The sequence below is a fragment of the Scardinius erythrophthalmus genome (genome assembly GCF_964197995.2).
Source record: "Scardinius erythrophthalmus genome assembly, chromosome: 19".
Classification (NCBI taxonomy): Eukaryota; Metazoa; Chordata; class Actinopteri; order Cypriniformes; family Leuciscidae; genus Scardinius; species Scardinius erythrophthalmus.
Window position 1 is genome coordinate 15,923,321 of NC_138239.1, and position 26,634 is coordinate 15,949,954.

General features: G+C 39.8%; 1 protein-coding gene across 1 annotated transcript in view; it reads right to left on the reverse strand.

Annotated features, from left to right (window-relative positions):
• grid1a (glutamate receptor, ionotropic, delta 1a) overlaps window positions 1-18,009 on the reverse strand; it is a 124,177-nt gene extending 106,168 nt beyond the window's left edge. Inside the window, exon 1 of the mRNA XM_081347778.1 lies at window positions 17,731-18,009. Within this exon, the coding sequence (XP_081203904.1) occupies window positions 17,731-18,004 (274 nt within the window). The 5' untranslated portion in view covers window positions 18,005-18,009. The remainder of the gene's footprint in view (window positions 1-17,730) is intronic.
• Between the last annotated feature and the right edge of the window lie 8,625 nt (window positions 18,010-26,634).

Here is a 26,634-nt window from a genome sequence, read left to right on the forward strand (position 1 = left end):
TAGACTCACTTTATGGAGGCTGGACGTACACAAAAATACTGTAAATGCAGTTCAAGAGAGAATCAGTTGCCAAAAAACTGACAGTCCCACTATAAAAATCTCCACCTTCAGGCATTACCGTTCTTATTGCTTCACCGTTCCATTCCGTGCTGATCCAGTCCAGCCGGTATGGATATGGTTTCATTTTCTACTGTGGAGCGGATAACAGAACTCTTTGAAATGTAATACAAATGCGTCAGTTGATGACTTGGCAATGCAAGCGTTTACAGACGATATGAGATGTAAATAGTGATCGTGTTATGGAGGATGATCAGATATTTATTTTAATTTTATTATTAACTTGCGGTTAACTTCGCTCAAATAGTGCGCTTAGCCAGATACAGAGAAATTGGTAGCAAGGCAACAGACAAGCGACCAATCCTGAGTGGCGACATCAGTAGGCCCTATACATTCTACCAGCACGGTTCAGCACGTTTGGCTTTCGGTGCCGAGAACGGAGAACAGCACGAGTGCCGTGCCGAAGCAAGCTCAAGTGAAAATATAAACGGAACCTTTCCTTGTAGCTCTTAGAAAGCACAGAAGTTTACCGAGGCCATCAAAACATTTATTTAAAAAAAAACGCATAGTCTTTAATTAGATCTGGAAAATGATTCATTTAGAACAGCATAAACAGATAAATTAGCAAAATCAATTTTGTCTGAAAGGTTACTACAGAAGTGTCTTGAATTTTAGAGACAAATAATTTACTTCAAACGCTATATGAAAGCCTTTCACTCAGCGATCCTTCAAGGCTGTTTACTGCTCCTTCTAAAAATAATAGCACCAAAATAAGTTGGTGTAAATCAATGCAAATAATGAGATGAGTTTCTGCAATGCTATTTAAACAGACATAATTAGTGATAAAAAAGATCATATAAAAAAAAAAAAAAGTTCACAGCATTTAACAAGCTTATTTAGAGTAAAAGCATGCAGCAATAAACTATATATTAAAGGTGTGAGTGTGTGTGTGTTTGCAGGGAGCTAAATACATAATCGATTGATATATCAGCTCCTGGGTTATGCTGTGTTGATTAAGTGGAGGAGCAAAAGCAGATAGGGCTGGAACTTACAATAATTTTTTCCGGTTAATCAATTGTTTATTTTCTGAATAGTCGATCAATCCTTTGGTTAATTTGCCAATAAATAATAACAAACTAATCACAGCTAATCTGAACGTTTACCTAAAGGTACTTGTAACGCAGTTCAGATGTTATGGGAAGAAGGAGGCGGGAACCGGCGAACATTCAAATACATTTTAATGATAAAACAAAACGAAAGTAAAAGTAATAAAACATAAAAACCACAACATAAGTCCAGGCCTGTCCTCTCTCGCTCTTCACTGTCGTCGCTCCTCCTTTATGCTTCCGCTCCTCCGTGAGAGATAGCCTACAAGACCGGTGCGTCGCGCAGGTGTCGCTCATCAGTAATCCCGCCACCGGCCTCGTGCCGCTCTCTCACGGCCCTCGGCCTCATCCTGCTCGCCACAGTACTATTTAAGAAAAAATATACATTTTATGTAGTGTAGGTGTTTACTATGGCTGTGTTCACAGTCACTTCTTGGGATTTTTTCAGCAGCAATTGATGCAAGTGTGAATCCTGAAATGTTTTGTTCCTTCAGGAGATTAATTGTAGCTGCTTGAATATGTTCATTCAGCTGTGTGATCAAACACTGAAGTCACAACCACATTCTAACGAACCATAGCGGTAACTGTAGCAACAGTACCAAAAATGTCGGTATTCATAAAACTGCAAACGATTGACGGTGCATAGTTAAATAAATAAGTCCAAATGAGGCATGAGTTCATCCATTAGATGAAAAAAATTATTATTAAGCAAACAATGCAATACAGATAAGTACATAAATAAAACAACAGCAAAAAACTAATTTAGACAAATATAGATGTTGAAAAAGCAAGTATCAGACAAATAAGCTTGTTGACGACAAACAAGAAAGGAATGCATAATACGAGAGGAAACAAAAAGCAATATGGATGAACATACATATCTCTACACGCACACGCACACACACACACATACACACACAAACATATATATATACACTCACCTAAAGGATTATTAGGAACACCATACTAATACTGTGTTTGACCCCCTTTCGCCTTCAGAACTGCCTTAATTCTACGTGGCATTGATTCAACAAGGTGCTGAAAGCATTCTTTAGAAATGTTGGCCCATATTGATATGATAGCATCTTGCATTTGATGGAGATTTGTGGGATGCACATCCAGGGCACGAAGCTCCCGTTCCACCACATCCCAAAGATGCTCTATTGGGTTGAGATCTGGTGACTGTGGGGGCCATTTTAGTACAGTGAACTCATTGTCATGTTCAAGAAACCAATTTGAAATGATTCGAGCTTTGTGACATGGTGCATTATCCTGCTGGAAGTAGCCATCAGAGGATTGGTACATGGTGGTCATAAAGGGATGGACATGGTCAGAAACAATGCTCAGGTAGGCCGTAGCATTTAAACAATGCCCAATTGGCACTAAGGGGCCTAAAGTGTGCCAAGAAAACATCCCCCACACCATTACACCACCACCACCAGCCTGCACAGTGGTAACAAGGCATGATGGATCCATGTTCTCATTCTGTTTACGCCAAATTCTGACTCTACCATCTGAATGTCTCAACAGAAATCGAGACTCATCAGACCAGGCAACATTTTTCCAGTCTTCAACTGTCCAATTTTCGGCCCATTCTCCTCTGACCTCTAGCATCAACAAGGCATTTTCGCCCACAGGACTGCCGCATACTGGATGTTTTTCCCTTTTCACACCATTCTTTGTAAACCCTAGAAATGGTTGTGCGTGAAAATCCCAGCAACTGAGCAGATTGTGAAATACTCAGACCGGCCCGTCTGGCACCAACAACCATGCCACGCTCAAAATTGCTTAAATCACCTTTCTTTCCCATTCTGACATTCAGTTTGGAGTTCAGGAGATTGTCTTGACCAGGACCACACCCCTAAATGCATTGAAGCAACTGCCATGTGATTGGTTGATTAAATAATTGCATTAATGAGAAATTTAACAGGTGTTCCTAATAATCCTTTAGGTGAGTGTATATATATATATATATATATATATATATATATATATATATATATATATATATATATATATATATATATATATATATATATATATATATATATATATATATATATATATATATATATACACACATACATACAGACACATTGTATATCTCCCCATCGATGTTATTGCTATCATTTATTATTTACTGTAAAATAAGTAAATAATAAATAAATAAATAAGAGGCATATACAGAGAAGAAGGGATATAGATGGGGATAGATAGAAGAGAAAAGCAGAAATGAAAAGATGGATTTGAAAAAGGGGGGTGGGGGTTAAGATGGCTATTGTCTGGTTTAATCGATTTCCTGCTGTATTATAGACATTCCAGTGCAATATGGACATGCACCTTCCACTCCAAGATGTCTTGCAAGGGCTCACCAAAACACATTGGCCGGACCTTCCGGATCATTGGTACATGACCCGGTCGCGTCTCTGCTTGCGCTTGGATACAACCGTTTGAAGAGATGTCTTGGAAGGGCCCACCAAAATACATTGGCCGGACCTTCCGGATCATTGGCCCATGACCCGGTCGCGTCTCTGCCTGCGCTTGGATATAAAACTTTTAAAAGTGATCATCAGTTGTAGTCGTAAGGTATGTGCTTTAAGCCAGGTATCATATATTATCCAGTCCTTCTTGGTCTACAGACACGTTGGCCATGTGGTCCTGTCATGACCTTGTCAGGGAGAGAGGGAGGGGGGGAGAGTAGAGGGGGGGACAGGAGTCCAAGGAAGGGTGAGAAAAAGAAGAATAGAAAGGAGGAAGAAAGGAAAAGAAAATTTAAAAAAAAATTATAAACATGTAATTAAGATAGTGATAGTTGTGGTAGTGGCATCAATGATGAGTTTGTAGAAAAGAAAGGGGAGAGAAAAAATAGCGGTACTTATGCTATATATATGTGTAGTTTGTGCCTTTAAAGCCCTTCACGAATATCATAGCAACAGTTAAAGGTAATTCAAAGTAATTGTGGAATACATACATTTACATATATATACATTTACACCTACAAACATACACACCCATACATACATATATATACACACACCTACATATAGTTATATATACCCATATGCCTAATAATAGAAATATTAATAACAATAATAATAATAAAATGTCTTAGGCATATACATATACATGCCCTGCACATACATAATATACTAACTAGTAAAATGCAAAACAATGCCACGAATATATCAGATGTCTTTATCCTTTACATTTCCTGATATATTAATACAGGTTATAAGTATATTCGGAGGGTATTCAATAATATTGATACAAGGATGATACAGGTATGCGTGTTTAGGTAATGGTGAGACATTAATTCACCTCTCAGGGCACACTAATGTTTAGGGATTTTGTAATGGTGCCAAATATTTGTTTAAATTTAGTTATTTTGTGTTTGAGGATAGCCGTCTGTTTTTCTTTGATAATATGGTCTATTAATAGCTGTTGCCATTGTGTAATACTGATTTTATTTTTATTTTTCCAATTGATCAAAATTATTTTCTTGGCGATAACTAGTAAGGTTGATGTATGTTCCAGTGGAGGGTTTATTTGTAATATGTCTCCTAGAAGACATAATGACGGGTTTGCCGGGATATTACGTTTAAGGTAAACAGATCATTTTCCTGTAATTTCTTTCCAAAATTTGGTAACAGGGGGACAAGACCAGATGGCATGAAAGTAATCATCTTTTTGATGATTGCAGTGTTATCATTTGTTTGATTCTGATAATCCCATTTTGAACAGTTTATGTTGGGTTAAGTGTGTTCTGTGTATTACTTTAAATTGGATTACTTGTACGTTGGTATTTCTGCTTAAACAAAATGTATTTAAGCAGACTTGTTTCCAGAAATTGACATCTGTGACTATGTTAAGGTCATTTTCCCATTGTTTAATAGGTATTGAATATGTATAATAATATTTATTAATATATTGTATAATTTGGATAGTAATTTTTTTTGTTGCTGATCTTTTCTTTTTGTTGTTGTTTTTTTTTTTAATAAGAGGTTGAGTTTTAGGAAGAAGGTTGCCAATCTTAGTTCTAATAGCATGATTAATTTGTATGTAATAAAAATACTGACCTTTGCCTAAATTATATTTTTCTATTAATTCAGAAATTATTATCCAAGAAAAGATGATGTAAATGTGTGATGCTAGCAATTTTCCATTTTTCATTAATAAGTGAAGATTTATTAATGGTAAAATCTGTGTTATGCCATATAGGAGAGAAGGAGTGTGGTGTTATTTGATTACTTTACCACCATGCTAATAATGTTGTATGAATTGTCATGCTATTGTATAAATTATGAGCCTTAATTACATCAGTAATGTATGGTAAGTCGGAAATGAAATCTTTTTAGTCTAACCATGGGTTATGGGTATGATTGCTGTTTATCCTTTTGCAGAGATATTGTAATTGTGCAGCTACTGTAGATAATAATGTTCAAAGTTGGATGCCCCTAATCCTCCCATATCTTTGTTTTTCTGTAATGTGGCAATGCTTATTCTTGTTTTTTTTTTTTTTTTTCTTCAGAAAAATGTATTATCTTGCTAAAGATAAATATTTATCTTTATTTATCTTTAATGTGTCTAACCATTTCTTTGTGGGTTGGATTGGTATCATTGTAAATAGGTAATTCATTTTTGGTAATATGACCATTTTTATTGTAGAGATTCTTCCTACATTTAATATTTAACAATATTATTGATCTGCCTTACTTAAGATGGACGATGACGCAGTTTTCTTCAAGAAACAAACTTTGTTGTATTATTTTCATGTTATCACTGTGAAGCTGCTTTGATGCAATCTAATTGTAAAAAGCGCTATATAAATGAAGGTGACTTGACTTGACTTGTCTATAAGAGATAATGGCAAATTCATCCAGCATTATAAATCACCTTGAGTGCCAGGTTTTCATCTGATTTGAAGCATTAGATTTGTTTAATAATTGTGTTGAAGTCTATGATTACAGCTGATTGTGAAAAATATGATAATATTGAGAAGTTTTCATCATCAATGTTTGGTCCTTAAATGTTGGCAATAGTAATATTGTTATTATTAATGGTAGAATTAATGATGAGATATCTGCCCTCTGTGTCAGCTATTGTTTTATTGATGCTAAATGTTAGCTTCCTTCGTATGAGAGTGGCTACTCCTCTCTTTTTTGAGCTATAAGATGAAAAGAAGATATGTGAAAATTGTGAGGTTTGAAGTTTCTTGTGTTCCGATTCTAGCAGATGGGTTTCTTGCAATAGACAAATGTCTGCGTAAAATTTTTTTAAGTGATTTAATATTTTGTATCTTTTAGTCAGTGAATCAATGCCTCGCACATTTCAGATAACAAATTTCATACCCTTTTTTCTCTCCTTTTAGGATAGACGGTACTGCACATTATCAACGTGATACCGTATTGTAGATTGTAAATTCCAGATAGTTCGGTATAATCCAGATATTTTTGCAGATTTCCTGGGTGTGATATGTTCAGTAAAAGGTAATATGACAACATATAACATTTAACATAAAACAAACACATTTTAGAAAACGAATGGCATTCACTGAAGTTGGTAAAAAACATGTTTATAAAGTGCGACATTGCATTTTTATGCATAGCTGATCGGCGACCTGATGATCTAACGTAGTCTGATATTAAATTATTTAAGTGGTATCAGAGTCTCTATAGAGTTGTCCATTTATGCATAATTTGTCGACGTTGAGATTGGCTCGTTTTTCTTCTTTTCAATGTTGTTTCATTATTGGGATCATTTTTTTCTCGGCGTTTTTGAATTTCTTTTGGGAACTGATCATTCAGTCCAAAATGTGTTCCTCTTAGCTCTCTAGCTTTGCTCTTCAGAAGTTCTTTGTGTTTATAATGTTTTTTTCTACAATTGGTCTGGGTCGTTTATCATCAGTCTGCCTTTGTCCAATTCGGTGAACGCGATGGAAGTTGATCGTTTTTACGGTTATCATGGGGAGTTTAAAAGAGGAGTGTATCAATTCTTTGATGGCTTCTTCGGGATTATCTTGTGCTGCTTCAGGTATACCTGAGAATATTAAATATTAAGTTACACTACATCCTTATGCATCGCTTTCTACCAGGACTTTTACATGCTTTTCTCAACTCAGTGAAGTGTCTGGGTTAGCAGTAGCATGAGCCGTCGGTCAAGTGTTATTTAAATAAACTCCTGATGTACTTACATACTTTCCAATGCCTCGTTTTATGAGTACAGAACCTATTTGTACTACTGTAGAAGTTTCGTACCATTCTGGGCATTATTAGTGGGGTAATTTTCTAGATACAAATTTGGAGCCAATAGCGCCTGCACTAAGCCATTCAGCTGATATCTCTAAATAAGCTCTAAATTTAAAAATGTTCAACCAAGGGAAAAAAGGCTTTTGGGGGGGGTGTTTGGCTTGATGCCATGGTGCAAAGGACCCTAGGGTGATTTTACTCCGAACCTTCCCTTTAAAAATCCAAATACTTTTGCTGCCGCATCATCGTTTTGAGGTAGGAGAGCCCTGGGATGTTTTCTTTTCAGATGCTTCTGCATAGAAGTTGTGCTGCTGTGGTTTTACAGACTGTGTAATGCACCATTTAATTTGGTCTCTGTTTAAAAAACACATACTTTAGCCACCATCATTGGGGATGACCATAAACAGTGCAACGAATCGATTCCATGCAAATCGACTAATTTACATAATCAACATAATCGATTACAGCGGCGCGTCATTCCAGCTATAAGTGCTTGAAAAAGTGCTTGAAAATGAGAAATGATAGTAAGAGAGTGAGAAAGACCTACTTACTCAACTCAGATCGAGCCCTAGATGCATTAAGAGTTAGTTATAAAGCCGATGCTGTAGTTTTCTCACTTGATTCACATATAAGCAATTAGGTTGTAATACAAAACGGGAATCAGTGAGTATAAATTAAAGATCCATAAATTAACTTTATATGAAGTCAAGGTGCATGCAGACACTATATGTCAGGGTCCCGCCCTGACAGTCTTGTCTGTTTTGTCACTGTTTAATGTTTCCTTGTTTGTCTTGTGTCTGAGCACATGGCTCTGTCTTTGTTTGTGTTTGCCATGTGCTCCTCTTGTCCTGCCTCCTTGTTTCCTGCTACCACGCCCCCTTGTTTAGTCCACGTCTTGTCCTCGTTTCACTAATTGTGTTCACCTGATCCTCATGTGCTCTGGTCCCTTTATATTGTGTTCCTCTCCCTCATGTGTTGCTGGTTTGTTGCATGTGTATATGTAGTGTTAAGACTCGTGCTTGTCTAGTGATCGTTTAGACAGTGTTTTCCTGCCAGTTCTAGCTTTTGTTTTTTTCTTTCATTTATATTTACTTTAGCCCAGTTCCAGTCTTTTGCTCTAGATTTCTGGAGTTTTATTTTGTTCTTTATTTAGATCTTGTCGTTCTCTTAGTAGCTTTAGTTGTTTATTTCTATTATTCCTTTATACTATTTATTTTCTTCTCTCAGTTTAGTTAGTTTATCTTTATGAAATAATTTTGCCAAGTCAGTTTTTATTTCTGTTTGGTTTTATTTTCTCTTGTTGTGTTTGTTCCGGCCTGTTCCTGTTCCCCGTCCTGACGGCTGCTTCCAAGACCCGGCAGTGAGACTGACTCTGCTTTGGTTGCAGCTCTCTGTGTCCAGCCCCTGGTCCCTCGAGCTTCTGCCTGTTTCCGGTCGTTATCTGGAGCATCCCCATTCCCTGGATTCTCCAGCATAGCCTTGCCTAGGTCGGATCTCACCTGTCGTCCATTTCCCCTGTTGACTGCCCTGTCCTACTGTTTGGATCATCATCACTCCTATCCATCCCTTTTGTGTCTTGTCAATAAATATTTCAATTCGTTGGTCATTCTGCATCTGGGTCGTCTTTCACCCTAAGACTGCCGTGACAATACCTGACATAACGAACCAGCCAATAACAGGACCCAGCAGAATGAGTTTCAAAATTGTTCCCCCTGCTACGGCTCAAGAGAGGAGGGCACTTCATCAAGCAGTGATGTCACTTCGTCAGCAGGGCCGGGAGGTGCGGTCCTTCGCCCAGTTCTTCTGGACTATGGCCAAGGGCCTTGAGTACGAGGATGAGGCCCTTAAGGAAGTTTTTAACCACTGCCTTGATGACTCCCTGCCACAGTGGGAGATTGAGCAACTGAGATTTCTGGATTTCTGGAGCTTCACCAACTATCTGCACCATCGTGAGGACTGGCAGATTCTCACACCACCAGAGTCAGCCTGCAGTGACCATACCGCCATTCCCTCCTCACTGAGTCAAGTTCAAGGTCCTTCTCTGACCCCAACAGTAAAGCGTAGACTGAGAAGGAGGAGGGCAGCCCAGACTGCTGTAGTCACCCCTAAATCAGACAAGACCGCTCCAGTCACTCCAGAGCCCGAGCCCGCTCCAGTCACTCCAGAGCCCGAGCCCGCTCCAGTCACTCCAGAGCCCGAGCCCGCTCCAGTCACTCCAGAGCCCGAGCCCGCTCCAGTCACTCCAGAGCCCGAGCCCGCTCCAGTCACTCCAGAGCCCGAGCCCGCTCCAGTCACTCCAGAGCCCGAGCCCGAGCCCGCTCCAGTCACTCCAGAGCCCGAGCCCGCTCCAGTCACTCCAGAGCCCGAGCCCGCTCCAGTCACTCCAGAGCCCGAGCCCGCTCCAGTCACTCCAGAGCCCGCTCCAGTCACTCCAGAGCCCGAGCCCGCTCCAGTCACTCCAGAGCCCGAGCCCGCTCCAGTCACTCCAGAGCCCGAGCCCGCTCCAGTCACTCCAGAGCCCGAGCCCGCTCCAGTCACTCCAGAGCCCGAGCCCGCTCCAGTCACTCCAGAGCCCGAGCCCGCTCCAGTCACTCCAGAGCCCGAGCCCGCTGCAGATACCCCAAGGGCAGTCAAATTTAATGCAGTCACCCCAGTGCCAGCTACGGCCGCTGCAGTCACCTTAGAAGCGGTCGATCGCGCATTGTTGTGCCCCCGAAAGCAGAAGCCTAGGAGGGCCCATATTGTGCCGTTTTACACTCCTTGTCAAGAGGTTCTAAGTCCAGTGATCCAAAAGGGTCAGAGTCAGGGGATCCCGAGTCCAGTGGGCCAAGAGGGCCCGAGTCAGGAGAGCCCGAGTCCATTGATCCAAGAGGGCCCAAGTCAGGAGACCCCAAGTCCAGTGATCCAGAAGGGTCAGAGTCAGGGGATCCCGAGTCCATTGGGCCGAGAGGGCCCGAGTCAGGAGAGCCCGAGTCCATTGATCCAAGAGGTCCCGAGTCAGGAGGCCCAGAGTCCAGTGGTCCAGGGGGACTTGAATCAAGTGGCCCTAAGTTCTATGGTCTTGGAGGACCAGAGTCAGCAGGTCACAAATCCAGTGGTCCTGGAGGACCCTACTCCAATGGTCCCATATCCAGTGGTGCCAGAACCATGTAGTCTGGTGGAACCACATCCTAGGCTACCCACTTCACCAGTAGTCTTTGGCCTAGTGAAGAAATCAGAGACTGTCAATGTTACTTTACCAGAACCACCTGTTAGTCCTGTCACATCTGAGGAGGGCATTCATACTAGACATGTCATGTCGTCAGAGTCTGTTCCTGTGCTGGCCACGGAGGCCACCCCTGAGGTTCCTGTCAGCTGTGTCATGCCCACAGAAGTTGATCTTGTCACTCATGTTGTGTTATCTGAGACTGTTCCTGCTCCGGCCATGGCGGTCTGCCCAGAGTATTCTAATCTGCCTGCTACGGCCACGGAGGCCGTATCTGAGCTGCTAACCAGTCAGGTCATGCCAACAGAAGTTGATCGTCTCAGTCATATCGTGCTCCCTGAGACTGTTCTTGTTTTCAATTGTGTTTCTTCAGAGATTGTTCCTGTTCTGGCCACGGAGGCTTTCCCTGAGTTTTCTAACCTGCCCATTAAGGCTACAGAGGCCACATTGGAGTCGTTTGACAGTCATGCCATGCCCTCAGAGACTGTCCCTGAGTTTATTCCCAAATCCAAGTCTGCCCCTGAGACCAAGTCCAAGCCTGCCCCCAACACCAAGTTCAGTAGGAGGCCCTCACCAGTAGAGAAGGTGCCTGTTTTTAGAGGCCCCACCAACCATGTCCCCACCCCTCTTATCCCACCCTCTGTTTTTCATGGTCATCTCAGTTTCCCTAAGCCGGTACCTCCCTGGTCAACTTTGAACTTGTTACCTGGTCCTATTCCCACCCACCCAGTTCCACCCTCTGTGTTTCCTGGCCAGTATGGGGCTTCAAGGTTTTCACTCCACCCGCCCTCCCTGGTGGTACCTCCTTTGACTCCATTGGCTAGTTTGGACGCCAGGAGGCGTCCATTGGGGGAGGGGTACTGTCAGGGTCCCGCCCTGACAGTCTTGTCTGTTTTGTCACTGTTTAATGTTTCCTTGTTTGTCTTGTGTCTGAGCACATGGCTCTGTCTTTGTTTGTGTTTGCCATGTGCTCCTCTTGTCCTGCCTCCTTGTTTCCTGCTACCACGCCCCCTTGTTTAGTCCACGTCTTGTCCTCGTTTCACTAATTGTGTTCACCTGATCCTCATGTGCTCTGGTCCCTTTATATTGTGTTCCTCTCCCTCATGTGTTGCTGGTTCGTTGCATGTGTATATGTAGTGTTAAGACTCGTGCTTGTCTAGTGATCGTTTAGACAGTGTTTTCCTGCCAGTTCTAGCTTTTGGTTTTTTCTTCCATTTATATTTACTTTAGCCCAGTTCCAGTCTTTTGCTCTAGATTTCTGGAGTTTTATTTTGTTCTTTATTTAGATCTTGTCGTTCTCTTAGTAGCTTTAGTTGTTTATTTCTATTATTCCTTTATACTATTTATTTTCTTCTCTCAGTTTAGTTAGTTTATCTTTATGAAATAATTTTGCCAAGTCAGTTTTTATTTCTGTTTGGTTTTATTTTCTCTTGTTGTGTTTGTTCCGGCCTGTTCCTGTTCCCCGTCCTGACGGCTGCTTCCAAGACCCGGCAGTGAGACTGACTCTGCTTTGGTTGCAGCTCTCTGTGTCCAGCCCCTGGTCCCTCGAGCTTCTGCCTGTTTCCGGTCGTTATCTGGAGCATCCCCATTCCCTGGATTCTCCAGCATAGCCTTGCCTAGGTCGGATCTCACCTGTCGTCCATTTCCCCTGTTGACTGCCCTGTCCTACTGTTTGGATCATCATCATCACTCCTATCCATCCCTTTTGTGTCTTGTCAATAAATATTTCAATTCGTTGGTCATTCTGCATCTGGGTCGTCTTTCACCCTAAGACTGCCGTGACAATACCTGACACTATATCTCTCACATCATATCTGGTATTTCATCTACCTGAATCGGAGTAACAGCTCTTTCAGATCAGTTTTCCCTGCTTTCAGATTCTGGGTATATTTTTAACACACCCTCAGCCTGCATGATTTTCAATTTGTACTGCCAGTGTTCCTGCACCAGTGTGACAGAAGTGACAAGAGCAGAACTGAGACTGAGATCTCGGATAAATGATTTTTCTCTTTTTCAAGCAGATTCATAATGTAAGATCATTTACGCACTGCTCCTCAAATGTCACTGCGCTTTTGCTGGTCTAAAACCAGTTCTCAGTGTATCTATTTTTAATACAGAATGAGCTTGTGAACATTAGCATGTTTTATGAAATTATGGTTTTGTTGAAAAGTTTAAAGGCAAAGGTGTAGATTTGTAAAAAAACTAAAATATGAAAAGAAAAGTTGTGAGACAAGTGATTAATCTATGCCTATCTTTTTCAAGCCATCACAGTTTTGAGTGATTATAATAGAAGCACTGAGTGTTATGTTTTCATCCATATAATGAAAGTATGGATCTTGAGATCCATTTAACGTTGTCCTTTACACTGTCTAAAACACCAGAAAACAATGCAGAAAAACATCAATTTAATTATTTTTTTTTCTCTTTATTATTCATTTGTACAAAAGTAGACAAATATAGACAGACTAAACGACAGGCAGACAGATGGACAGATAGATACATAGAAATATAGAATGATAGATAGAACAATAGATGGATATACAGACAGACAGACAGATAAATATTCTAAATAAACCCAAATGGTAACACTTTATTTTGATGGTCCCTTTTGAAGATTCTGTTGACTATAAGTGAGCTTGCAGGTGTTTGGTGTTTTAAGCCCCCAATGGCCCCTTCCAGGCAGCGAGGGGATGGGTAGGTTTAAGGTTGAGGGTAGGGTTAGCTGCCTCTAAGGAGCCATTGGGGGCTTAAAACACCATTGAGCAACTTTGCAACTACATGTCAGCTAACTCTCATTAGATTATTAGTAGACTGTGCTTAATATCTGCTAACTCTTTATTGTGATGGTCCTCCAACAGACATTCTACTGACTATAAGTAACTTTGCAACTACATGTCAACTTATTCTAACCATAACCCAACCAGTCTACTAATACTCTACTAACACTCTAATGAGAGCTATAGGTGCAACGTTACTTATAGTCAACAGAATGTGTTAAAGGGTCCATCAAAATGAAGTGAAACCAAACAAATGCACAACAACATGTCCCTACCAACCTATGCCCTTGCCAAGAAGCCTGTTATCAATGTGTCTAGTATTTCACATCCAGAGTGACTGGAGGGTGTCATGTTCAGTGCTAAGAGCTCTGCACAACCATCAATCATGTTATATGTCTTGATTGGGGCTTTTCCTCTGACCTCTGTGATACGGTTTGAATGATGTTACCTGCTCCAGGGTGCTTGGTGCTCTGACTCATCTCAGCCCACTGTCTGAACCTGCCTGAAGCCGAATTCAGTAGCAGTTGTAGCCCTAGCATATATGCTGAGCTATTTAAAGCGCAGTTTAGCTGAATCTATTCTGAAATACTGTAGATGTGGACCACAAGGGAGCTCTGCTTTGACTGTGGGGATCAAAATGCCTCATAATGGTTGTGAGATACTTTTCATCAAGACCTTTGAATCCGAGATGGCATACTGTTAGCACAGCAAACCACCCAACCCCAAAGCAAAGAAAGAGCTATGGGCTACAGAGACTGGCTAGGGATAATGGGGATTTTAAGAAGATAAGATGGGAACAAAAGGAGATTTGGCCTGCATGCTGGTTCTAGTTCACTCAAAAATGATTCTGTCATCATTTGTTTGTCCACGCAATAACAAGCTTCAAAAAGCACCATATAAGTAGTCCATCTCATTTGTGAGCTATATTCCAAGTATTATAAAGCACAATGACAGCCTTGTGAGGAATAAACCATAATTTAAGTTGTTTTTCACTGATAATCTTCCCTTCCAGCAAGCTGTTATACACTGATCATTGAGTCTGTGAGCTGAATTAGAGAATCACATCAGACCATGAACAAATCACTCAAATCTCAAAGGACTCATAGGATTCATTCATAAATCAAACATTGTTATTTTTTCTCATGAAGCTACAGGGTGGATGTCATGTTCAATTTTTGTTTGATCCTCAAACAAATATATCATATGGCTTCAGAAGACTAGAAATAAACAGCAGTGCAGTTGTATATCAATTATGCTTTTATGGTGTTTTGTCTCAAAAAGAGCAACAAATACAAAGTTCTGTCATGAATCTCTAGATGGCACAGGCTTATAGGTCCTTAACTCAACCAGCTTGCAATCACATAATTCTCTATAGGGCACAGCTAATTGGTTCCTGCTGTATCAGTAGCCAATTAGCTCATGAGTTCAATAGGGGTGGGAATCTTTAGGCACCTCACAATCCGAAAAAAACTAAGCTCATAATCGATTCTGAAATTCTCAAAATTGATCCAGAATCGTTGGAGAGAGAATCACGATGCATCAGTTATTTCTCCCACCCCTAGTGTTCAACCATCAAATATTTGGTTAGCATTTGCTGTAACAGTGCAGCGCACTTTCAGAAACCCTCCACCTTCCCCAGCTGCACTTGTATAGATCTGCTACGGGTAATTAATTAATTAAAAAAAAATTGCATTGTACAAGAGGAAAGAATCACAGGTTTGGGAAAAAAAATTACGGGTGAGTATTTCAATTTTGAAATCCCTTTAAAAACACCTTGCTACACCTTGCTTTGGCTCTCAACGAAGGCGGTCGCATTTTCCTACCCTCCTCTCCCTTATCTTCCCTGCTTTGCTCCTCTCGTCTAGTCTACTGTCTTGTACTTTGAGAGACTCTCTCCGCACTGCTCTACAAATTAAGAAATTATGGATTTGATCAACTGGTCTCTCAACGCAATTGACACCATCTTCTCGACGAGAAGCTTGGGTTCGGGGGAACCTGACTGCCCTGCCGGAACGTTCGCAGCTGGCTACACGATGGACGCATGGGAGAGGTGGCGGGTCGTGTGTCTGGCGGCTCTTTCCGTGGAGGACGTTGAAGATATCTACCTATTCGGAACCATGATAACAGGTTTTCTGCTGTTTGGATTAGGCATTACCCTGGTTTATCGAGGAATTAAGAAGACGGTGACAGCTGTCCAAAGCCCCACTAGGCTGCCCGTTATGATTGAAGCAGTGGGCAGAGCTGTTGGCACTCAGACTGTGACTATGAACCACAATATGGATAACATCATGGAGAAGCTCACAGCTTTGCAAAGGCAAATGGATCGTTTCGGAGACCCAAACGGACCAGGAGCTGTGTAAATTGGAATGCGGCTACTCGTACCAAGACCAAACAACCACAATCTTATCTGCTTTTGGCCCCCCTTTATCAGCACTGGCCTTGGCCGAGGCCGCTGCTGGAACAACAACTCCCTCTGGAGAGAGCACTGCAGCGAGACGCTCTTGCGTTCCTTCCCCGACTCCACACTGACACCTGCTGATTGTTGACTCTGTCTGGGACCTGATCAAGGTTGACTCCATGGCAACTGCTGTGTATCGCTATGACATCCTGCGGACTGAGGCACCTAGATTGGGATGACAGGCGTAGCGACTCTTCAGGCCTACACATACACGAACTCTTACATAGATACAGATATGCAATCACCCCCCCCCCACCCCCCATCCCACGCCTTCGACGCTTTTTACCACCAGTTTGTCAGGCGGGTCTGTGACCAGCGCCGAAATGGCTGCAGGACCGGATGGCTGCTTGCCTTTGCTGGATTACCTCCAACCCCTTCCCCCTCCCCCCTCCCCTGTTGCAAGTCTTGTGTGTTCATGTTGTGTAATGATTATGTGCAAATTGCTGAGGTGTTTTTACTGTCCCCAAACTGTACTCCCTATTGGAGCATAGTCTGGGGGTTGCCTTTTTTTTTTCTCCTCAACTCTCCTCATGTTATGCTGTTCTTACTAACTTCAGGTCGGTCCTAAATTGCATTTCGTTGCCTTGTACCTGTACTTGTGTAATGACAATAAATTGAATCTACATCTACATCTACAAAAAGCAAGCTAAATAAACCAAAAAATTCTTTGTTAAAATTCATAATTTCAGAGCCAGCAGCACTGCAGAGGAGACTGTTACAGTTTAAGTGCTAATTGGAGTCAATAGTAAGTACAAAGAATTTTTATGAGGGAGCTTTATGCTTGATCTTCTCCAACAAACCTTTTTTGTGTTTATTGTGTTGTTTTCAGGAAACAATATACTCCACATAAGACCCGACAATGAACAACGAACTTACAGTTAAAGCTGCAGAACTAAAGACCTTATTAATGTAAACTGCAAATGCTATAGCATTGCTTGTAAGCATATTCTGGGAACACTGAAACCCATAAATACATTTTACAGTCAGACACTGTAGGACTAAAAAACAGGGAAGAACAATCATCAGCTAATGTGTTTTGAGCCTGGTATTATCTTAAGGCAGGGTAAGGATTCAGGCACAAAACCAGGGTTGAGGCTAGGAATTGTTGTAACAAAAGGTAGGTTGTATCACCCTCAGTTTACCCAATCAGAAAATAAGCTAGAATGTTCATATAATGTCTACCACCTTCCTGACGTGACAATATTAATTAATACAAATATTAATATTTCCAATGTTTACTTGCTGGTTTGAATTCAAATGTTTCCTATCTGTTTATTATTTACACTACTGTTCCAACGTTTTATTTGTTTTTGAAATAAGTCTCTTATGCCCAGCAAGGCTGCATTTATTTGATCAAGAATACAGTTGTACTGTTAGGGTAAACGGTAAAGAGCAATCCTCATTCTTGGGCTTGATTACATTTTGATAGAGGTCAGGTTGAACGTTTTTTGTTAAAGATGTCCGACATAGAGACAATTCTGGTTTGACAGCCAAATTTTTATTCCCATACAGCTGAACATCATTGGCTCAATGAAGAAATCAGAAGGTTAACCTAGTCCATGTTTTATATACCTTGACAGTTTCATGGTTTTCAAAACACTACAATGCTGAAGCTGGTTAACAACTGACAGCCTGCCTTTTAGTCTGCTAGAGTCCACCTGCTCTCATCAAATTTTAACTTGCTAGCATTGCTCGAGGACAACATGTTTTTTTCTTTGAAAAGTCCTCTGAAATTGCTATGCACCAAAATAAAATGATGAATTGTGAATTCCAGCTGATACGTCACAGAACAACTGTCAGTGTGACCCCTCCCCTCCTATCATTAACCTCCAACCAGGCTCCCAACTGGAGATGGGTGCCACAAAGGTTCACTGTTACTCACCGTACTCACTGTCATAGAAAACAATGAACTTGTGCCAGCGCAGTTCAGAGACGAGCGTGATCATGACATCATTTAGACGCACAGGAGGGCGTGCGGCCAGCGTGTAGCGCTCTCCGTCTGGGCTGGGATTGAGCTGGCACTCAGCGCGGGGTGTGCCGTCTCCGTTCCTCTGAATGAACAGGTGAGGAATGTGCATGGCGTCCGTCAGAGATTGTAGCGCGTTGGCTGCAGCACATCCCGTCGACGACACCAATGCCAGTATCCCCTGATTCATGAGCTCACAGGCTAGAGAATAAAAGAGAGAGAGACAAAAAACAAGGATACAGTGAGGTTAGAGAATTAGAGGGTTTAGGAGTCATAGGCACTACTTTACAACAGTTAAGCACGTTGACCATTATGGAACTTATGGTCCATTTTCATCAACCAGTGGATATTAATGCAGCAAATGTCAGGGTGATCCCATAGAGAACAGGTGGGATAATGTGCCCAGATTTCACAGGGCAAATGTAATTCTCTTTAGTGTATTGCCATATGCTGCTAATTTATTGCCTCTGTTGAACATCAGTGCAACAATTTCTCAAGGAAATCTAGTTAAAGTGGACATAAATAATTTATGACATTTTATAGATGTTACCATCTGAGAGCCGCAGGCTAGGAAGCATATGCTTATACATTTAGTTACCCTTGTTTTTTTTTTTACAATGATAAAAAGTGGATTTCTAATCCAAACCTGTTCCAGGGTATATATCTGACAATGTGCCTACTTAAAAAAGAGCATTGTGGCATAGACAAATGGTAGTAATATTCCCAACTTAGAGCATTGTTTCCCATATTGTACAGCACAAAATCATTACATTTATGCACAAATGCATCTTGGGAAAGAGGTATAATATTTGTCACAGAACATTTGACTTCATTCTTCATTTATAAGGTTATTTCATATTATTTTCTCATATTTAAACAAATCAAAAGTAGGTAGAGTACTTTGTTGTATTTATTTGCATTGTAATAAATATTTTACCATATATCTCAAAAAGGGGGGGCTGTAAATTAATTTTGTCTAGTGACAGCACAAAAAAGTTTTACAACTGCAGGAGCTGGAAAATCAATTATTAATAAAAGCAAAAAAAAAAAGCATTCAAAATGCATGGGGCTGACTGTATGGAGAGCAGCTAATGGAGGTGGAATTATTCTAAAAAGTGAGAAATAAAACCCATTAGTTTCTGTAACTTGCACACAATAACTGTTTATCCACTTGTCCCCAGAGAGGCTGTGTGCTAGTTTCATTAAAGCAAAGCCTGGATTCATATTGGCTGATCGCAAAGGTTTTAAAGAACAGTTCTTAAAGACGTAGGTAGATCAATGGATTACAAATCCCAATGAAAATTAGAGGAAACACAATGACTTTTTTTTTTTTAACAAAGAAACTAATTACTTTTTTTCTAAGAAGCTGAGCAAATAATTTTGCACAAAGCTACCAGAGAAAACACTCAGTAAACATCTGAACAAACACAATTTACATTGTTATTCCAATGAATGGATCCACCTTAACTGAATACAAAATACCCTAAATCACTTACAGGTCTATAATAGGCTTTGCATATAGGTTGCTGAACACAATCCAAAATCCATTTTCAACATTAAATTTCTCCCAAACATTCCTCAAGTTAAAAAATAAGCCTTTAGAAATAATGAACTTGTATGTACAACTGGAAAACTCCAACAAACAGACACTCCATGTGGTTTAAAATAGTACAGAAAAGACACTTGTTATGCAACTTATAAAAATCTTTATTTATGGTCAAAAATTAAACACCAGAGAGGAAAACTGTAAGCCATCCACAAATTTTAGACAGTACAAAGTTAATATTAAATGCCCTTTGTTTAGTTTAGGATCCCTATGACACATAATGTTCTTTAACACAACATTTATCTAAGCTGACATGGAAAAACACATAGAATAATGCTTTGAAAAGTAATATGACTCAGATCTTACAGATCGATTTGTCTGTTCATGAGTTATGAGATTCTTATCTCTCCACAACTATGCAAATAGTGCCTTTTTTATCTTTAAAATGTCTGTGTGAGCTATGGAGAAATACATGTGTGACAAAGCCTGATAGATAAAACCATTTGCTGATTCACATCACAGAACACCATTTCCTTGGAAAAATCCAGTGAAAAAGATGGAAAGATTGATAGGGTTAGAAAGAATAAAACTTCTGAAAACTTCTGCCTCCTATAGTATGTAATGCCGTCAAGATAGAGCTGACAGACAATGCAGAAACAGTCGCGACTCTATCAATCAACCAGACAACATCCCCAAACTTCAGAGCAAGAGAAACGTCCACAACCTGCAGGGCACAGCAAAACATGCCACGGGAAACCTATAAGTCATGTGAGAATGGTCATTAAACCATCTGATGTGGAAATTCCCACTGACAGGCTCCGTTCGCTGGTCCATGAATTCTACATCTATACATTCTTACACATCATGGCGATGACAAGCACAAAGGGATATTTCACCTAAAAACGTCTGTCATCATTTACTCACCCTCATGTCTTTCCGAACATGTATAAACCTTTTTTAACATAAAAGAAGAGATTTTGAAGAATGTTTTTAATCCATACAATAAAAGTCAGTGGGGTCCAAAAACATTTTTGCTAAATATCTCATTTTGTATTCCACAGAAGAGAAGTCAGGTTTGAAACAACATAAGGGATATCAACATTCAGCATACTTCTCATGCAATCAGAGAAGCGAGATGGAACAATACAAGCACGCATCACTGCAGTGTGAGTAGAATTCGATTAGAATTTAGTGTAATAATAACGCTGCCTCTCTCTCTAAATCCACACATATCTTCTTATGCAGATTATGGCATATTATGGACTAATACTCAATTATAGAATCACGGTTTACGTACAGGGTGAAAGGCACCCTTTGTAATCCCTGATTTTAGAATTTTAATCTGTGCGTCTCTGCATCGTTGATATAATGCATTTAAAAATGTATTTGTCATGCAGATTAGAGGCCTTTATCACCAAACAGGATTAAAAAAATTATCTCAAGGAATATATGGGAGCTCAAATCAGAACGCAGGAATAATTTACAATCATGCATTAACACATGGCCAAATTAAATTAATTAATCCACAGCTCACAGCACACCTGCAGAGTCTCTGTGTCATTGATTTGAAAAGCCCACGTGTCATAACATTTACGATATGGCAATAGAGACGGTTGATTGGTGATTCTCTTACCAGAAATTACATAAGTCGTGCTGCCAGGATGATTTCACACTAACTGACAGATGTTTTCATTGGTCTTTGTGAGCATAGAAATAGACGCTGAAGGTGTTGTGGATGGGCTTCCGCCTAGCAGGGTGCTGTTTGTGGTTTGATAAGAAAGTCGTGGCCTTTACGCATAGTCCATCAGTCTATGATTGGTGCTTCAAGACTGAGAAAGATAACACAGTGTGTTTGTGTATTCAGTTTGTGTAGGAGTGTGTGTATGAACAGTATGTGTGTAAGGTGGCATGTCCACTGGATAAGCTTAAAAGATTACCAGACCACAAACATCAACCCTTACAAAATCCCATAATCCTGTTGGAATTGGCATCATCAAAGTCATTCAGTGCCCTGTACTATCAGAAGGAAAACGATCCTCCATCTGTACATAATGCAAAAGCCTATAATTAGCATTTTTGTCCTAAAAAACACATATTAAATCATAAATGTGCAGATTTGGAAAAATCAAACTTAATCAATATCAAACTTGACTTGAGCACTGTGATAAAACACTGTGAAAGATGCTGCACAAAAAAACATGGGACGTGTTTGTTAGTATGATTACATATGTTTACATAGAAAAACATGGGAGAGGCAGCGTAGTTCTGGGTAAATGTGTTTTTTTAAGTTGGATTTCTTGTAACTTCAGCGGAGCATTTTTAGAATGCCTTGTCATAAGCGAGACTGCAAAAGACGCGAGAGGCGAGCGCAACGGTCAAACACGTCCATCTAGCGCATGCTTACATAGAAGAACAATGGAAAGGCAAGTAATAAATAAGCAAATATAGAGTAACTTACATTTTTAGACACAATATTGACAGTTATTTTGTCTGTTTTGTTCCAAACAAAGCTACAGCAGAAATGCTGCAACACTTATCAACACACAGTAGTGATGTTTCCATCCTGAATGATTCTTTCATTTGATTTTTGAACAAATCTGCTGAATGAATGATTCAATGACTCACTCAGAAAGTGTAGTTTTGTTCCTGAAAGAATCAGTGTTTTTGAATCAGTGTTTTTAAAAATTCTAAGTGAATTCAATGATTCACTTGTAAAAACAAAAACAAAAAAACAGTTGCTTACTAGCATAAGAATGTAATTTGCAGAGAGAGTTTTTACAGTTTTTAGTTTGTCTGGAACACGCAAACACAGACAAGAAAATTGACAGAGAGTGAAACACTGACTATCGCAGCAAGCTTAATCTACAGTATTATCACAACAAAACTAACAACCCCAAATCAATGATGACGAATAAGGCAGTGTAGGATTGAGTGCGAAACAAACACAAATGAATCTTCCAGGTGAATTGTTCAAACATAGTTTCTCACAGAACTGAACATTCCAGACACCAAATCACCAACCCCAGAGCCATAAAAGAAGGCTCCAGCCAGCCAGTCTCCGCTGACCAACGAAAACCCCCAGCTAAGAACTTTATGGCCATGCAAGCTTCAAAGAAGATGAGCCCAACTAAAGAAAGAACTGGTCAATGTAAGATAGCTTGGAAAAGAATGATTGGCTCAGAGATAGCACAATTCAGCCCGATCAAGATAACAGCAGAAGCTGCTCGAGCCCACAACATTCCAGACTCCCCCCCCCCGTAAGGACCTCGGATAGACCTCAGGGTGTAAAATCGTTTCAAACCACAGAGCTGAGATTTTACCTATAACATAAATAAAATCATTCAAGAACAATTTTCAATGGACTTATAGATCAAGCATCATGCAACGACATGATTCTATATTGTTCCTACAATAGATGGGTGTATCTGATATGCTTAGATGCCATACAATTCATGTAATTGTAATAATTGATAGATTTTTGAATGAAAATGTGTTGTGTTTCATATCGATATGATCTTATGTTCTTAATTCAAAGGATGGCTTGATTGAAATCTGTGGAAAATGTTTCGGATTCTTATAATAGTAATAATGTCTTAGCTGTGGCCTCTGTACTCTTTGCTAGAGCTTAGAGAGTAAGGAGAGCACAGATAAGCTTGATTTATGATAAGAAGTGAAGAGAACGCCACCTCCTAAACAAAGACAGTGTCTAATTGGTTAGAACTGATCCAGGAGGCTGGGTGGACATTTGAGTTTAAAATCTTAACACCAGAACAAAGTAGAGTTTCAGTGCAGAACCAAAAATGCAGCGGGAGATGAAGATCTAAGACAGACAAGTAACCATGTAAAACGCGCAGACGAAATAACCCAAATCAAGATCTGAAGAACATGGGTTAAACAGCTTCATTCAAGCCATCATCTACTCTTCTCAATTTCCTTTCTTTTCTTAGTTTCCTTTCTTTTCCGTTGTGAGTCTCGGTTCTAAGTTAAGTTTTGCGACAAGATTTCGAGCCACGTTTCTTCTGCAAAGCCAGCTTCAAACAAAGACTTTCATTCCGCCAGCACGCCACGTGACTGACCACGTGACCCAGACATCAGGCACGCGGAGACCAGCCAACGAACGGACCGGGAAAACCCTTTACACCCAACAAAAGGGAATCCCCAAAAGCAAAGACAAGCAAGTACTGCCTCCAGACTCTTAAACTGAACTGGTGTATTTGATACTGATTTAATAACCTAGGAAACGATAAAAGGGTTAAACTAATGATTGATGGTTCATTCAGGTTGTGTTTTATAAGTGCATAGAAACTTGGGATTACATCATCTCACTCTTAAACTCACTCTTAAAACTTAATCTTTCCTTACTCTCTTTCTTTCTGCAACGCGTATGAATGTGTGTGTCTGTGTTAGATATTAGTTGTATGTGTTAGAATAATCAATAAAGTCTTGTTTGTATTTTAAAGAGAAATATTACTTGTGTTATTGTGCTTACAAATTTAATGTCTTAAACTTCTGATCTAAGTTACCTTGCTAACTATATAGTGTTTCACTATAGTTCGGATATTTATATCCGTTGCAGAGTTGATAATTGCAGCCAGTTCAAATGAACCGCGAACAAGTCATTTGCTCGGTTGTAATAAGTGACTCTTTTGAATTCCCTATAAATTAATTAATAATTCCTTTGAGCTAAATTGTAATCACTACAAATTACAAATATCTTACATATTGGTGGAGAATGCGGGCAGTTTAACCTAAAATTGTAAGCATATACGAAGTAATTATATTGTCATAGTAGCCTATGCGGAGAGATCCGAACCTCCGAGTCTGTGTATGTGACGTATGCAGCGCGCGCCGCGCGCTCTGTTTGAATGAATGACCTGCTGCTTGAGCTGTTACTCTAGTCTAGTCTGCCTCCCCATTTTATTCTTTTTATTTGTTATTTTATTCAAACTGCAGTAAAATAACCCAAGATATAAGATCCCACGCAACGATAAGGTAACAATTGAGCGTGTCCCTCGATTCTGAAATACTTTATTTATAGCTTAAGACATCTGCGTGTTCCAGAGTCTTTCAAATAGCTATAACGTTATGTGTGTTTGTATCAGTCAGAGAGATGAATTAAATTAAAACTGCAGTAATTAAAATAACCATGTAAAGGACGGACGAGCGTGTCCCTCGTCTAACGTGAACGTTAGTCCTTATTTATCTGATCGTCACTCAGTGCGTGTTCCACTGGGACAACATTCTCCTCACAGAGCGATGAGCGTGTTTCTAACGTTATTTGTTTGATTCACCGTGCGTGTTCCACGGCGATTCGTGATAAACTTAGAAGCCTATATTTGTGACTGGCAGTGCGAGTTCCACTGCTAGGACGAATATTCTCAGTTAAGTTTTAGTTTTTCCCAGGTTGTCAGTGCGTGTCCCACTACAATCCCCGTGATAAATAAGCTTATCTGTGTCTGTTCAATTAATTTTCGTATAAACACTGCGTATGTCCGAGTGTAATTGAATAGGAGTTATTTAAAGTTGTGTTCAAGTAAAGCTTGACGTTGAAACTCAACCAACAGTTAAGAACCCTGTTGTTTTCGTGTGCTCAGATAAAATTGCACAGAGACGATCCACAGAGATCGCTATAGCGATATATTGTTCCATCTATTACAGCACAAAGCTGTCCTTTAAAGTTAATCACTCTTAAACAACTGAGTGAAGCCCCACGTCGTAAAAACAGCTACGAGTGGTGTCCTTTATTTGTATTTTTGAAATGCGCCGACATTTCACGTAAGATGATCGACGTGTATATTCTTTGAACATTGTTGAAATGCGCCGACATTTCATGTAACATGCGTAACTGTTTACAAACTGTTGCAATTCACATGTTTGCCCACTAGCGTTGTTTTGTCGCCATAGTTACAATCGTGACACGGAAGTCTTAACCAACGCTTCCGGGTGAACTCTGACCAACGCCAAAGTGTAAACAAACTGAAACAAAACCCAGTTGTGGCTAAGCTAAGGCTAAAGCTAAGCTAAGTAGTTGTTTACAATTGAGGCCTAATATTAAATGCTAAAGCCTAAGCATTATTTCCGGTTATCAGTAGTAAAATCAGTGGTTAAATACAGTGTCTGTTTGAACAACGTTAAAGTGATTTAACCATTTAAACACCTTGACTTTTATACCTGTTGGTTCTTTTCTTCTTTCCTCTTTTACCTGTCTCATACTTTATTTTTCTGTGAAAAGGAAACTTCGGTTCACAATTATTAATTTCATTTACCTGCATTTTACTTGAAAATAAAAGACTGGTTTATGATTACTAATTGCCAAATTCTAATTTGATTTAAAAAAGGAAATATTAAATCAAGATTGAAGTTTTATTTTTCTAAACAGGTAATCTCTAACGATTTCTAGATTTATTTTTAATAAATCTAATTTCTTAATTCTCATAATTTCTAAATTTATCTTTTAGATTTAATCACTTCAGGTGAATAAGTCTTAAACTTTGAAAGTTAAGTAAACTTATTCAACCAACATTTCCCTATTACAAATATTGTTAGACTCATACTTGCTCCTGTATTGTTAGTGCGTTGTATCCTCCGTTTCTCCTTTCTTTTTGTTACGGTTATAAACCTAACTATTCTATCTGATTTAGTCATTTACCTCTTTATTTTAATTTCCCTTTTGCTTATTTCGTCCATTACATTATTACTTTCTTTCATCTTTTTATTACCTTTTTCTTTTCTTTTTACTCTAGCTTGGGAGTAACACACCTGAGCCTCAATAGGAGACATTGGTATCTCACTACAAGTGTCAAATAAATCAGAGATAACCCTCTCCTACAAAGTTTTATTTTTGAATGTTTAGTTGTTGGCAACTAGCAATTCTGCACTCGTAGTTCGACAAAGGCTCCAGAGCCATTTGTGGATCCAATCTCCTTCCCTCCTTTCCTTCTTACATCCTTCCTGTTCTGTCCTGCTTTCCCATTCTTCACATTTGTAGGGAACAAACCTGGAAGAACCATAAATCGAGTCTAAAGAAAGAGAAAGATAATTTTTCCAAAGAAAACAATTATTAGGTATTTGATTTTTGATCAAACCCTCTCTGTTCTCCATACTCTCCCTGCATCTGTAAACGCAATTTACAATTTGACATCTTATCCAAGATCAATTAACAGAGACAAGTGTTGAGCAACCGTCGCCTTCAAAGCATCCCATCAGAGCTGTAAGCGGTCCAAACTGAAGGTGTGTCAATCCTGTCAAACTTAGAAAAGAGGTATCAGCATTAT